At 32.4% G+C, this 15,493-nt stretch overlaps 1 protein-coding gene and 1 pseudogene across 2 annotated transcripts; both read left to right on the forward strand.

Annotated features, from left to right (window-relative positions):
* The first annotated feature begins 3,220 nt into the window (after window positions 1-3,220).
* On the forward strand, window positions 3,221-11,163 carry LOC117910092 (annotated as a pseudogene).
* A 2,052-nt stretch (window positions 11,164-13,215) lies between these two features.
* LOC117910090 (pentatricopeptide repeat-containing protein At2g27800, mitochondrial-like) lies at window positions 13,216-15,223 on the forward strand. 2 transcript variants are annotated; one of them, XM_034824144.1, is made up of 3 exons: window positions 13,216-13,373; window positions 14,784-15,016; window positions 15,137-15,223. In XM_034824144.1, the coding sequence occupies exons 1-3, from the start codon at window positions 13,371-13,373 to the stop codon at window positions 15,180-15,182; spliced, it is 282 nt and encodes a 93-aa protein (XP_034680035.1). In that variant the 5' UTR covers window positions 13,216-13,370; the 3' UTR covers window positions 15,183-15,223. The 2 variants fall into 2 exon arrangements, with proteins under 2 accessions (XP_034680035.1, XP_034680034.1); XM_034824143.1 differs by lacking the exon at window positions 13,216-13,373 and having other exon boundaries at window positions 13,381-15,016.
* Window positions 15,224-15,493: the final 270 nt, after the last annotated feature.

Consider the following 15,493-nt stretch of genomic DNA (forward strand, 5'->3'; position numbering starts at 1 on the left):
TTTCAAGTTTCTAACTCACATACCTCGCTATTCTTTTGCAAGAAACAGAGCAAATTACTTATGGTCCTTATTTATGTGGATGACATTTTGGTCATAGATGATGACTCTACAATGATCTCCTAAGTAATTACTGATCTTGGTAATCAGTTTACATTGAAGACACAAGGAGAGGTGAACTATTTTATTGGCTTTGAGGCATGCACAAATTCTACAGGCCTAGTTCTTACCCAAACTAAGTACATTCATGATTTGTTAATCAAAACAAACATGAACTCTTCCAAGCCTTATTCTAATCCCATTTGTCTAAATCAAAAACCCACATTAAATAATAGCAAGTCTTTTGATCTTTCCTCTCTTTATCGAAGTACAATTATGGCTCTACAATATCTTACCATGACCAAACCTAACATATCATTTGCAGTTAATAAACTCAATTAGTTCGTCCATGTTCCCACAAATAATCATTGGTCTACTTGCAAACGGATTCTTCGATATCTTCAAGGGATGAGTACTGTTGGACTTTAGTTTCATCTTGCTTCCAAAGTGCTCCTTAAAAGGGTTTGTTGATGCAGATTTGGCCAGTAGTCTTGATGATAGACGTTTTACTAGTGGCTATTGTGTTTTTCTTGGTGGTAATTTAATCAACTGGAGTTTTAAGAAACAACGAGTTGTTGCAAGAAGTAGTACTTAGTCAGAGTATCGTGCTTTAGCTTCTGCTACTACAAAATTAATTTGGATTTGGTCTTTGTTTCATGAGTTTGGTCTTTCTCTTGAAAAATCCTTAATATTATGGTGTGACAACATTGGTACTGTTGGATTAGCCTCAAACCCTGTTTTTTCATGCCATAAACATATCGAGATTGATGTTCGTTTCGTGCGTGAGAAAGTGCTTTGCAAGGAAGTGGATGGTCATTATATTCCCTCTGAATAGCAAACAACTGATATTTGTACTAAGCCTTTGTCTGTTTCTCGTTTTCTTTTTTAGTGTAACAAGCTTTCACTTAGTACCCTCGTTTAGCTTGTGAGGGGTGTATTAGTGATGTAACTAATTGATTCTTTTCTTTAAATATCTTTAATAGAATTCTTCTTGTAACAACAACATATAATAACTTACAGTTGTATATAATAACAAATCTAATAAAGAATCCTCATTTCGACCAAATCTCTTTCTTTCTCTAAGTCTAATAAGCTCTAAATATATTTTTTTATATTTAAGTTCCAAGTGAGAGATATATTTATAATAGGCATATGTTTATAATTAAAGTCACAAGAGAAGAAAAAAAATTAAATTAAGATAAATTGATTACCATTAAAAATGTAAAATTTTTAAAAATTTCATCACTATTGACATTATCCACTTATTGGAAGATTATTTAATTTAAATAAATTTATGTACTCTCAAACACCTTCTAATTAATCAACATAATTTCATAAAATAAAGTTAAGATTTTTTAGATTTAAAGGGTGAATTTATAATTTTAAAATTTAAAAAATTAGAAAAAAAATAAAACACTTAAAAAGTCTATTTATAAAAGCACAAAGCCTTAGAATTATATATCCATCAAATAATAATAAGGAATAGGCATTTGGGGGTGCAAGAAAAGAAAAGACACTTGAATAACAATAAAACCAAAATAAAGGAATAATAATAAATATAAAAACTAACCCAATTTGGTAATTATTTTTTAAAACAGTTCTAGAAAATAATTTTTAAAAATTGTTTTTCAATGTTTTGTAAAACAAAAGTCTTTTTGAAAACTTAAAATGATTTTAACTTGTTTTTAATATTTTTTAAATATGTTTTAAAAATGACTTTAATATCTAGTACTTTATTTTTTTAATCATTCTACATGCTTGTATAATTATTTTCTAAAACAACCCTCATAAAAAAATAAAAAACAACTAAAATGTGTTATCTGTAAACACTTTATTTTTTGTTCTTAAGAACAGAAAATAGGAAATAGTTTATGGTTACCAAATGTATTTTCATGTTTTTTTGTTATGGAGAACAAAAAACTATTGTCAAACACACCCTTAAATTCATAATACTTTTGATTATAAGAATGCATTTGACAAGAATTCTAAAAAGTGTTTTTAACTTTTAAAAATGTTATAAACACTTCTTAAAATTATTGTCAAATGCATTCTAAAAGTACATTCGACATGATTTTAGGAAGTATTTATAACATTTTTAATACTTAAAAAATAAAATATTTTAAGTGTTAGAAAGACTAGAAACAATTCATAAAACCAATACCAAAGGTACTCTAAATTTATAATTAAAATATTTTTATATTGGCTTTATTTTAAAAAATCCATAATTCTACTCCAAACAAATACCATAAAATAGCATATCACCCCCACCCAAAAATTTGACAAAAACCACAAAAAGCAACTAAAGATTTTTTTTTTTTCCTTTTAATGCTATGTTTGATTTATAGAAAGTTTGGAAGAAAAAATAGAAAAAAATAAATGAAATGGGAAGGTAAAAAATTATATATATATATATATATGTTATTTAGTAATCTATGAAAAATAATGGAAAAAAAAGATAAATTATTGAGGAATAAAAATGAGGAGGAGATTTTTTTCTTGACTTTTATTTTTATATTATCAACAAATAAAAGATTTTTTTTTTGTTTTTTTTTTTCTTTTAAATTTTCATAAACCAAATATAACTTTAAATAAAAATAAATTAAATTAAATTACAAAGACCCTTTAAAAACTGTTTTCTATTTTCTATTTTAAAAATCGAAAATAATATTTTTAAATAACATCTTTAGTTATTTTTACTTATTTTCGGATGGTTATTTTAAGAAATGATTATATAAATATGTAGAATAATTAAAAATAAAATATTAAGAATAAAAATTATTTTTAAAATATATTTAAAAATATTAAAAATAGGTTAAAAATATTTTAGGTTTCAAAACATACTTTTGCTTTGCAAAATTGAGAGGAAATTTTTAAAGTTATTTTCAAAAACTATTTCAACTTTCATTTTATAAAATCAAAAATTTATTTTCAAAATTATTTCTAAAACTATTTTTTTAAATTGTTTTTAAAAACCATTTTTCAAAAATTGTTTTCGACCTTCCATGGATATTTTCCTAAGAATGTAGGTCTGGAGGCTTTGTCATCCACCAGCCATAAAGTTGTTACATAAAAAAAAAAAAAAAGGAATAAAATAATAAAATAAGATGACAGCAGACTCGGACTAGAAAGGCGACCAGATTCATTTGGCTGCCCTGTTATCATAATCCGTCCTTTACTTCACCCTGTAACCACTGCCGGAGCCTATCAGGATTCAGAACGCACCATTTCTTAGCCGGTCCAGCCATGGCCGCCGCGCGACTCGCCGTCATCGCCAATCCGTTCCTCTCCTTGAACCGGATATCTCAAGTTCGCAGTCTACGCTGCAACAATGGAGTCTCACTGTCAGTCTCAAAAAGGCTATTCACTTGCAGGGCTCTCCACAACCCTCAGCTCCAAGTCAAAGAGCAAGGACAGCCTGAAACTCTTGACTACAGAGTCTTCTTCCTTGATTCGTCTGGAAAAACGGTTATTCGCTTGCTTTATCCCTGTGTTTTCATTTGTTTGGTTGCCTAGAAAGTATAGGAAAGTAAAATCGATGTTTGATTGGTTTGGTTGAATAGATGCATTGCTTCTTTTGTCTTCGATCGTTTTCCATTTTAGTGTGTTTTTAATTTCTGACATAATGTTGTAAAGGCTCTCTCTTTTGCCCAGTTTGGTTGGCTAGAAAGTGTGGTAGAAATAAACAAAAGATGAAGTATTGGATTTGTTTGGTGAAGGAGATGCAGTACTGTTTCTCCGTTGATGTTCCATTTTAATGTTTAGTTTAGTTTAGTTTAGTTTTTTTTTTTTTTAAATAATTTTTATTTATTTAATTTTGTTTTCTGAAAAATGTATGAAAATGAAAGAAATTTAAATTTTGAATCCGGAACTTTTTTATGATTTAATTTGCTTTTATCTGTTCATGCCTGCAAGTGACAAATAACGAGATTCTGAATTTTCTTTTCCTCCATTTTATTGGCAACCAACGCTGTTTAAGGTCTGTGGGAAATGAGGAAAGGAAAATTTTGATATCTAGGATTGTCATGAGAATACAAATGCCTCTAGGCCCTCACTCAACTGAGTCGTTTAGGCTATTGGTAGGATGCGGTTGCTGGTTTTTGATTAAGCCTTGTTTCCCTTTGGTGTATTGTATATGTCATGTGTACTTTTTTATATTGATACAAACTTCATTTACCATCAAAGAAAAAAACTTTTCCTCAGTTTGGTTGTTCTCTCGTCAACAGAACCGACTGATATTTGTTACCTATTTGGTTATGTCTGTTAGTTGTTTGATGATCAGAATATGGTTCTTTGTACTTTGTCATGTCTATAGTTTGAACTTTCATAGAGAGGTGTGGCCTGCATCAATACAATTCTAACATAAATGTAACTAGATCTATGGATGATTTGAACTGTGGTTCACAAAATGCAATCTTTAGTGTTGGACAAAAATCAAATTTTGTTCTTGAAGCTAGGCCAAAATCCACTTTTATTCTCATTTATGGAATGACTTTTGATCCATCTGTTTGGCTAAAGTGCCATCTTCTAATTTCATGAGTGCTCTCATCACTTGGTGAACAGCTAATGGACTTGGTTGAATGATAGAATAAAATATCGACATTGTGATTCCTTGCATTATCTCATAGATAGTGAATGTGTATCATCCCCATTTTGCTAAGCTCTTTGGTAGTAATTTTTTTATTTATTCTTTGATAGGTAAGTTTTTGTCCCCATTGGGACTTAAACCTGGCAGTAAGTTTTCTATATTTGCTATTGACAAAAAAATCATCTCATGGAATGTGAAGAAATTTTACAAGCTATTCTCCATGGAGCTATCGATCTTCCTTATTCTTTAGATGAGTAGTTTCTTGAAAGTTTCCAACTATAATAGCAGTAAATTTGGTCCTAAGTGTTCAATCTCACGAGTTGTTTGTTTGTTTTTCAGCATCTTTCATTAGCTTTTGTCCAACTACTCTCTTCATATAATTTGTGAACTTATCCTACTCCTTATATAGGATTAGGGTCAAGCTGACATTAAGATCACTAAATTGCCATGTAAGCTACTGAGAGACTGTTGTCATTCACCTGTTTATTTTCCATCTTCTAAAAAGGCTATCTCTATGTTTGACTCAAAATTAGTATCGTAATCAATTTGTTACATTCCACCAAAAAGAGTATTGATATAATTACAAGTGCTTATGAAATCCTACATTAGGAATATATATGTATGAGTAAAAAAATTGACTAATCATATCCTAGAGATCAAATGTTAGAATTGTCCTGTGTACTCTGATTAGCTAGCTCTGTTGGTGCTTTTATATATTCTCTTTATTTGCCTATTGAAAAAATGTTGGATTAGTTGCAATGGAACATAGATGATCATTTTAACAAAAAACACTATCTTCGTAACTCAAATTGTAGAAGAGGATTATTCTTCCAAATAATCTTCTACAGCTTCGAGAGATTTTTCTTAACAAAATTCAAAGATGTTAATGGACTAAAGTAGACACAAAAATCCTTATTTAGCAAGTTAAACTAGAAGCTTGTGCATTTGAACTAAGATTGATCTGTTTCATTAAACACTAAGTTCAGTAGTCTAATCACAAAAAGATTTTTTCCCTCACAATGCTTAACGATTTTTTTACAATAAAGGTTTCCCCTTGGCATGATCTACCACTGCACTTGGGTGATGGCGTTTTCAATTTTATTGCGGAAATACCCAAAGAATCAAGTGCAAAGATGGAGGTTGCAACTGATGAGCCATACACTCCAATAAAGCAGGATACAAAAAAGGGAAGCTTCGATACTATCCGTAAGATTTGCTGTTTCACTTTATATTTTTGCAGAGTTTTTATTTGTTCATATTTAGGTGTTTGTTTTAGTTACCATCATTCAAATGCAATGATATCTAAGGTTAGCTGTTTAGTGAAAATGTGCAATTGGTCTACCAAATATGGTGGTATATGTGGAAATAGCATGTGGTGGGATTTGAAATAGCTAGTTCCTATATGGAACTTTTAGGAAGGAATTGATCCATGTTAATGACATAGCTACATCTTCTAGCAATCATCTAATCAATTGACCATGATTTTTCTACCATATGCTGCTGATTCACAGTCTACAATAGTGTTCTCTATTTTTTTTTTTTCCTGAAACTGAAACTGAAAGGTATTATTAGGCGAGACAAAAAGGATGTAGAACATGAGAGATCCTTCACAAAAAATAAAACAGGAAAACAGAACAAAGCCCAAGAGCATATGCAGAATGCATACCCTCCCAAGGATTGTTTGGAATAGAATCTCCTAAGAAAGAGACAGGAGTTCTAGCTTCCTCTTTGCCAACATGTCTGTCTCTTTCTTGGTGATGTAGAGCTCCACAAGGATGAACCTCCCATATGGGCCAGTCTCTAGATATGTGAAATCCTGTTCATTCGAATGAGCATATTGCAAGATACCTCTGACCTGCTTTTTGATATGTTCATTCCAGATTCCCTTCCATCATCAGTTCTTCTGTCCCTAAAGAAAGGGCCTCTTTTTGAGGCCTTTAATAGAGTAGCATTTTGGATTCAATAGTCAGGATAGTTGAGTTTTCTCTGCATTACTTTTGTTCTTTTTCTCCCTCTATGACTGTGCCCTAGATTATTCATTTATGCAACTGGCTGAAGACAATAGGCATGATAAATATCCTGCTTGAGAAATAACTAATATTTAACCTGTTATTTGTAGGCTGCAGCTTTAGATCACCTCTATAATCCTAATTAACTGAGGTGTGGAGGTTAAGGAAAAATGTTAGGCTGTGTAGACAGCTTGTTTGTCAGTTAACTGATAATTTGAGAAGTTAGGGGAAAAACTTCCCAACGTAACAGCATGAAACACTTTAACTGGCTTTATCTGTTCTTACTTTTTCTAATAGGTTAAACAAAAGTTTATTCTATAAGCACCTAAAATAGGGAGCACAACACAGGTACACCACAGGTGTACATGAATCATAACCAATAATCAAGTCAAAGAAAAATAGGACTCCTCATCCCTAAGGTCATCCATTTCATTAATATAGTATAATATTCTACACATTCATAATATTTACATTAATCTAAACATGATCCATAGTCTTGACTAAGAATTGACCACTATTCTTTCACTCACTAAAATTATGTCATTTATGAGAAATATATGGCATAACGATGGGTCTCAATACCCACCCTTGATGTAGGCCTGCTCTATTGAATTTCACTTGTTTTTGGCTCCAATTCCTCATACAATATTTATTTTTTATGTGTTTGTGATCAAATGATCAAGATCTATTGAAAATTTCATTCCTTAAAATTACTTCTAATTCATTTTCTATCTGTCTCAGCTACAACATAAATTGGAATTATGGATTGCTTCCACAAACATGGGAAGACCATCTTTAGCAAACTCTGAAGTTGAAGGGGCATTTGGTGATAATGATCAGGTATACTGCTATATACTTTGTTTATAACATTTGAACTGCCCAATAGTTTTATGGACTGCTGTTTTACTTGACTAGCTGACAAATTGAATATCTATTGATATTTTCTTCAATTTGTAGTTGATGTTGTTGAGATTGGAGAAAGTCGAGCAAAGATTGGCCAGATCTCAGGGTCAAGCTCTGGGTGCTTTAGCTATGATTGATGAGGGGGAATTGACTGGAAAATAGTTGCAATTTCATTGGATGATCCAAGGGCTTCCCTTGTGAATGATGTTGATGATGTTGAGAAGCATTTCCCGGTATGTCTTTTCTTCCTATGGCTTTGTTCTTTCTTCTACAAACTATTTAATTATGTCAGAATATTGTTCAGTTTGGAGTATAATGTAATAAAGTATAATGTGTTTTCCAGTTCCTTCAATTGATAGCAACTATGTAATTTGTAATGAAACTATGATTTTATAATCATTCTACTGGTTATGGAGTGCTTTTTGCTGGATAGGAATTGAATTTATATTTTCTTTAGTAGGAAGGATGTGAATTAATGGCATTTGTGTATTTAGTCAAATTTTGATAAAACTAGGGCAAATATTGTTTTGGATAAAAGCGGAGTGATTTAAAATGGACATGGGTCATTTTGTCTTTGGAGTATCTGGGTGCCTCAGTTTGTTTGATTATAAAAATTGTGTATAAGATATCTCATGAAGATACAGCCCTAAATAGACCAAATTATGGATAAGGATTCAGGTAGTTGACCCAAAATAGTTGGAATGAGGCTTTGTTGAGTTCTCTTTCACATTTTTGCATGATGCAACTAAATTTTAGTTGTTTGATTGAACAGTATGGTAGTTGAGCTTCTATAAACCTAGATAATCTTCCTGGTAGGTCTGCTTATTGTCCATACACTGTCCACATCTCTCTCCACAGACCAATGCCAAATTTGTCAGAGAATCTGGATTGATTTGTCACACATTAATTAGGATTTTTATCATCTGAGCAAAAGGTTGACTGGTTGAGAGAAGATCACTATTGATTAGTATTTTCACCAACAATTCATTCCTTATTTAGTGGGCATCTGCAATATTATATACTTATTGGATTTTTTAGAGCAAACTATTTGTTGATTTGTTATTTCCTCAGATGATATGATATTTCTTTATCTAATTCTCTAGAATCACATCTGAGCTTCTGTACATAATTTTGTTATTATTCTTATCGATTGAAACAATTCATTGACTTTATGCTTATATCATCTATTAGCCATCATGGAGTGACTACCAACCATACCGGATTTGTGACATGTGACTGTTAAATGGCTTTTTAATCAGTCATTTAAATCGGAAAGAGGGAACTTTTTGAATCAACGGTACTTGAGTCATGGCAAAGCTGTTGGATAGTATCTTTTGATTTTAGAATCTCAATAAATTAGTAGCTAATAGTCTTCATGTGGCCTGCATAAATTGCTTTATGTACTCCTATAAACTCAAGAGTTCACTTGAAATCACCCGGTCAATTTATTTCCAGATTAGTATGCATGAAAAATTCACAGAATTTTTCTTATTCTTTTCTTTGTTTGGGGGTTCCAATGGTTTTACCATCTAGATTAGATGGGGTGACAAGCTTTAAATAGAAATGCATGAGTTAAAGGTCAAACGATGAGATACACGTTGAGAGAATGCACACAGAATGGTCAACAGTAATGGTTACTACTTTGTGTTGCTTAGCCTATGCTTATATGTGATAATCTATGGATTTAGTAATTGCCAGCCTGGCTCATTGCATGTATTACCTGAGCCTGGTTTCTTGGTATTCATGAGACCAGTGGTTTAAGTATTTTTCAGATGATTGGAGCTTACCGAAGTTATACACCCACAGTTTTAGTTCTGTTGAACATACAGATAAGGAATGCTGGCACTTCTTCATTCCACTAACTTCAAAGCACAGTTCTTAAACAAATATGCTTGTTTAGCATATAGAGTGAAACATGATAGCTCAACCTGATATTATTGCTTTCCCCTAAGAGAAAATTTATGAAACTGTTTCTAGATTTATGGGCATTCGAGGCTTGCCTCTTTGGATGAGCATATCTTGAATTTCATCTAAATATCCTTTGAAGTATTTTTCAAATGTTTCATGCAAGTGAAAGCAGGTTTAACTGATTTATACTAATAATGTGAGCAATCTTATGTTTCCAAACAGTCTTCTTAGCTCCTCTTAGTGGGTTTATTTATTGTAAACAATTTAGTGTATTGGCTGCTCTCTTCCTTAATTTCTCACTCACATTTGCATTAACTTGTGCACTTGTACACACATACAAGCAGGTATAATATGGAAGGGGAAAACCGAAACAAGGCAAGAATTTAATTTTGTCATAACAATATTGAAGTTATCAGTTGTTGTCATTACAGTCCCTTTTGTAAAATATTAATGTTTTCAGAATTGGATCGATCATTAAACCGGAAAAGTTACCGGTTCATTGGTCAGACTGGCGGTTGAATCAGTGACGTTATAAACATATATTTTATATATTATTAAGATTAAAAATAATAATAAATTATAAAAATTAAATATTAAACATAATATTAAGATTATAATCAACAAAAAAAAAGCATATTAAATACAAAACATAAAAATAAAATTGAAAGGAGCTACTGCCCTTACAGCAATGCAAGCGGAGCACTGCCGGGATGGGGTGGGGGTGTTTTGCCGTCGGGGGAGCGATGTTCAACTAGTGACAGCTCGGTGCTGGTGACAGTGGGCGGCTCCAACTAGGGCAGCCGCACGAGGGTTGGGGGTGGGGGGATGAAAATGAGATTTTATACTCGTCAAAACGGCATTGTTTTGATGTTGGGGAAAAATAAAATTAATTGAACCGTCCGGTTCGGAGGGAACCGGACGGTTTGTCCGATTCGCCGGTTTGATTCCGGTTCAACCTCTTTTTGGCCTAATTGACCAGACCAGACTGGAACCATGACCGGCCGATCTGGTCTGGTTTTTAAAACCATGTAAAATATACTGGGACTGATCTGTCTGTTATGTTCAGGGCACTCTTACTGCAATTAGAGACTGGTTTAGAGACTATAAGATCCCTGATGGAAAACCAGCTAACAAGTTTGGTCTGGGCAACAAGGCAGCAAACAAGGTACTTTTAGATTCATATTGCTTTATTTTTGTGTTTAATTTTTCTACGCATTGAAAAGTTTTCATGGGCATCCTCTCAGTTGGAAAAAAGAAAATCTGGAGTGGAAACAAATCCACCTGTCTGCTTATTATCTTCTATTCTATTATGTTTTCATTTTTGACTTGGGAATAAATTTTCTGTTTAAGCAGGATTATGCCCTCAAGGTAATTAATGAGACTAATGAGTCTTGGGCTAAACTTGTCAAGAGATCGATTCCTGCTGGAGAGCTATCACTTGTGTAAATATGATTTGAAGAGTCGACCTGCGGCTGTTACTGCTGGGTACTCAGTGACACATAAAGAGGTTTTACTTCTGGTGTAGTCCTGGTATTATTATTAGTTGACATGAACTTTATTTTTCACAATTTTGAGCTAGAACATACTCTAATTGCAGTCTGTCTTTATTCTTGCACTCATCATTATGAAATAAAGCTTTTTCTTTTTTCGGTTTTCAAATTAGAAGATTGATCTACCAATTGATTATACTGATGCCCAAGCAATGTTCTTCAGGGGATCTGAAACTTTACTACAGGCCTTTTAGTTTTTGAATTGGAGATCGTACATACACCAAGTGATGGATTTGGTCCATTAATCAATTTGTAGGTGTTATGTATGGATGGAACTCAACTATCTCTATCATAGTGGTGTTAATCTTAATTAGGGGCAAAGGTAAGGGCGAGGTGGCTTCAGCTTGGGGATGCTACAAATGCATAGGGTGAGGAATACTATTTTGTGTCTTAATGATGAGTACGGGAATAGACCAGAGGAGTATGCAGCTGTTAAAGCGTCTATTACAGGTTTTTATAATAAGCTTCTGAGCTCATATTCTACGTATCTTGACAATGCCAGACTTAGACTGCAGGGTGTTGAGATGTCTTAGACCTTAGCAAATTAAGATGCTGAAGAACCCTGTAGAGGAAAAGGAAATATATCAGGCCATGTTTGGAATGAAGAATAACAAGGCCCTTAGCCCTGATGGTTTCACTGCTTCATCTTACAAAGGGAATTGGGATGTGGTTAGTGCTGCGGTGCTAGCTGCAGTATCTAATTTATTTAATACTTTGGTGGGTTGCCGGATTTAACATAACTTTTGGACAGACTAGGGCAAGTATTTGTATTTTTCATTTTGAACTCCATGTGGGTTGGCTTTAGGTCAAGGTTCGGACAATCGAAATCTAATTTGACCAGATTTAATATTTTTATTATTATATTTATAATTTATATTGTCTTATAATAACATTTATTTTATTTATTTATTTAGATTTTTAAGGAAAAATATTAAATTGTTATTATACCTCATACTATTTCATTTTTTAGAAAGATATATAAGTTTTCAAAAAAATTGTTGATCAATTTTAAATCATATGATTTGATTAATTCGAATCTAATTCAATCAATCTAAATTTAATCTGAACAAGGTTGCAAGTTATTTTATATTTAATAAATGTTTTGTAAAGGTAAATACTTTTGTTTTCTTTTTTGAATTATGTCTTTAACTTCTACATCTAGTTGATACGGAAATAAATGGTTATCTCAAATAGGTGTAACATTCCAAAATTATTTTTAAAAATGACTTTCAAAGGTTTTCATTTAAAATATTATTTTACATAAAAAAAAAAAATTGCTCTTTAATGCCTAAAGATGATTGGACCCGTTTTGTTGGAGCAAGAAAACTATATTCCATTTTTTGAGAATAAATTTTTTTTCCAAAAAATAGAAGAAAACTTTTTTTAATTCAAAAAGAAAAAAAGAAAAACATATTTGATAACTAAAAAATTATTTTATGTTTTTATTCTTAAAAATAAAGAATGAGATGTTCTTAGAGAATAATTTTTTTAATTATTTTCACTTATTTTTTAAAGATTATTTAAAAAAATAATTATATAAATATGTAAAATGATTAACAATAAAGTATTAAATATAAAAATTATCTTTAAAGTATATTTAAAATTTTAAAAATATTTCAAGTTTACAATGAACTTTTATTTTACAAAATATTAGAGAATAGTTTTAAAAAATTTAGGATCTGTTTGACCATGTTTTCTAAAATTGATTATAAGTTAAAAAAATAAAAACCAATTTTTAAAAATAAATTTAAGAAAATATGATCAAACGAGTCTATATTTTCATTTTAATTTTCAAAAAACTGGTGAAAACAATTTCTACTTGTTCTATAAAAAATATTATCTATTTCACTTTATTTTTAAAAATTGTTTCCAGAAAATAACAACCAAACATTATTAGAAAATTTTAAAAATAATTAAAAATAAAAAACTATTTTAAAATCACACGATCAAATAGACTCTTATTATTTAGAACTATTTTTGAAAATAATTATCAAAATTCAAATAATCACTTTCAAAATTAGGAAAGAACGGATAAACACGACCTTGTGAAATGGGCTACAAACCCCGTTTTCCATACAAGACGGGCAGTGTTACAGATTGAATGGGCCTCTTTTATAGCCCACACATGCTAGGGCTCAAACCACGAAACGACAGCTCTCCCGTCGTTTTGGTTTCTGCGACACTCAACAAGAAAGAGATCTTCCACTCTTCATCTTCAAATTTCCTGTTAATTTCAACCTCAACAATCTGAAACCCCCAAGTTGGCTTTTTCTGATTCCCGAGAGAGTGAAGAGAAAATGAGAGAAAATGGAGCTTTGAATGGTATGTTTTGCGTGGTGTTGGTTTCAGAACAAAGAAAAACTCCGACTCTAAGTTCCATGTAATGAAAATTTGTTGAATTCTTTTATTTTCCTGCGTTTTCTCAGTACCCAAACAGAGTGTCATTGATTCGATTGTATTCTGCTTCTGATGATAGTCTGTCCGTTCTGTTCAATCGACGTCTTTTACAGAAACTCTTAACGAATAATATTTCCTTTTCTTTTTCTTACATTTTCTCAGCAACCAAATTTGAGGATCAATGAATTAGTGTCTTTTTTTTTTTGTGTGTTTGATAATATGATTTCTTTTCGTGGAGGTTGTTTGAGGTATCCTTACCATTATAGAAATTCTATGAATCAAATTTTCTCTAAAACCCTATCTCACAATTATTTTGCAAACCCGATAACTTTCACAAATCATACACCTCCCTCATTGTATTCTCCATCCAAACACACTATTCTTCCATGTCATTTCCATCACATTATTCACAAATTGAATCCTAAACAATCGATGACTCAAACCCGGATCGACACAAGTTTGTACAAATACCCCAGCCTTTTGTTCTGTTGTTCTTATTCAAATGTAGCACCATCAAGATCCTTTAGAAGGAGAGCTAGTAAAAGATTGAAAGCTAATACCAAACCTCGGCTTGATGAAGCCCAATTTCACCATGCCATATCACAGCTTCCCCCAAGATTCGGTCCCGAGGAATTATCCAGAACTTTAAGTCTTCAAAAAAATCCCATTGTGTGTTTGGAGATATTCAATTGGGCATCACAACAGCCTAGGTTCAGGCATGATGTTTCGACTTATCACGTTACGATAAAGAAGCTTGGTGCTGCAAAATTGTACCAAGAGATGGATGGTGTTGTTAACCAAGTGCTTGCTGTTCCTTATATTGGTTCTGAGGCCCTTTATAATTCGATGATATATTACTTCGTTGAAGCCCAGAAGTTGATTAGAGCTGTAAATATATTGAACCACATGAGGAGTCGCAGAACCTTGGATTGCAGGCCTTCGGTCAGGACTTACAATATCCTCTTTGCAGCATTCTTGAGGAGGGGAAACAATTCTTATATAAGCCATTTGTATATGGAGCCTGTTAGACGTCTTTTCAAGCAAATGATCGATGATGGAGTTGAACCTGATGTTTTCTCTTTGAATTCCATGATTAAGGGCTATGTGCATTCTCTTCATGTCAATGATGCCCTTAGAATATTCCATCAGATGGGGGTAGTTTTTAATAACTGCCTGCCGAACTCGTATACATATGATTATTTGATCCATGGGTTATGTGCCCAAGGCCGAACAAACAATGCTAGGGAGTTATATGATGAAATGAAGAGAAAAGGTTTTATTCCAAGCAGCAAGGTATATAATTCACTTGTGAATGCTTTGGCTCTTGGTGGCCAGGTTGAGGAGGCAGTGAATTTTCTGCGGGAGATGTTTGAAAAGCACAGGTCAGCTGATTTCATTACATACCAGACAGTCTTGGATGAGATGTGCAGACAAGGAAGGACTGAGGATTCCATGCAGTTATTAAAGGAGCTGCAAGAGAAAGAGCTTGTTGATGGGCATACTTACCGGAAACTTCTCAATGTGCTTGAAGACGACTTTGGAAATTCGAGTTACAGAAACAGATTCAGGTAATGGGAACTAGAAGCCTTTTATGTGATTTATGTTTTACTCTCGTTTTCTTGCGGAAAAGTTTGTCCTCCTGTTGATATTATCTAGGAGAGCTGTGATAGTATCGGGTTTTATTGCAGGTATGAGTTAAAGTTGTTGAGGGTTGAGTTTTGTCATCTTGGATAACCTGTAACTATACTGTATATGAGTATGAGAAGTTAAGAGCATGATCTAAAGGCTTATCTTACGAGATTATTCCAGTTTTACTAGAAGACTGAAAATCTTTGAGCTTGCTAAAACTCTGATCTCTGTTTTAGTTCCAATGTAAATATCAGGAAAAACTTAATTAAATGGGCAAGTGAGAGCATTTGCAGAAGAGAAATCTAGCAAACCCAATTGTGATCTCCGTGTTTGCTAGACTTCTCATGAGAGAACATCTTCTTAGGGTTTATTCTTTCTACTGTAATCCCACTCCCTTCAATGTGGATATTGTCAGC

The sequence above is a fragment of the Vitis riparia genome, unplaced genomic scaffold (genome assembly GCF_004353265.1).
Source record: "Vitis riparia cultivar Riparia Gloire de Montpellier isolate 1030 unplaced genomic scaffold, EGFV_Vit.rip_1.0 scaffold586_pilon_pilon, whole genome shotgun sequence".
In the NCBI taxonomy this organism is placed as follows: domain Eukaryota; kingdom Viridiplantae; phylum Streptophyta; class Magnoliopsida; order Vitales; family Vitaceae; genus Vitis; species Vitis riparia.

Bases quoted from the DNA above. Each gene is read 5' to 3' on its own strand.
- LOC117910090 (XM_034824143.1), top strand. From the start codon at position 13,668: ATGATTTCTTTTCGTGGAGGTTGTTTGAGGTATCCTTACCATTATAGA. The intron at 15,017-15,136 runs GTAATGGGAACT...GTTTTATTGCAG, and splicing joins AGTTACAGAAACAGATTCAG to GTATGAGTTAAAGTTGTTGA.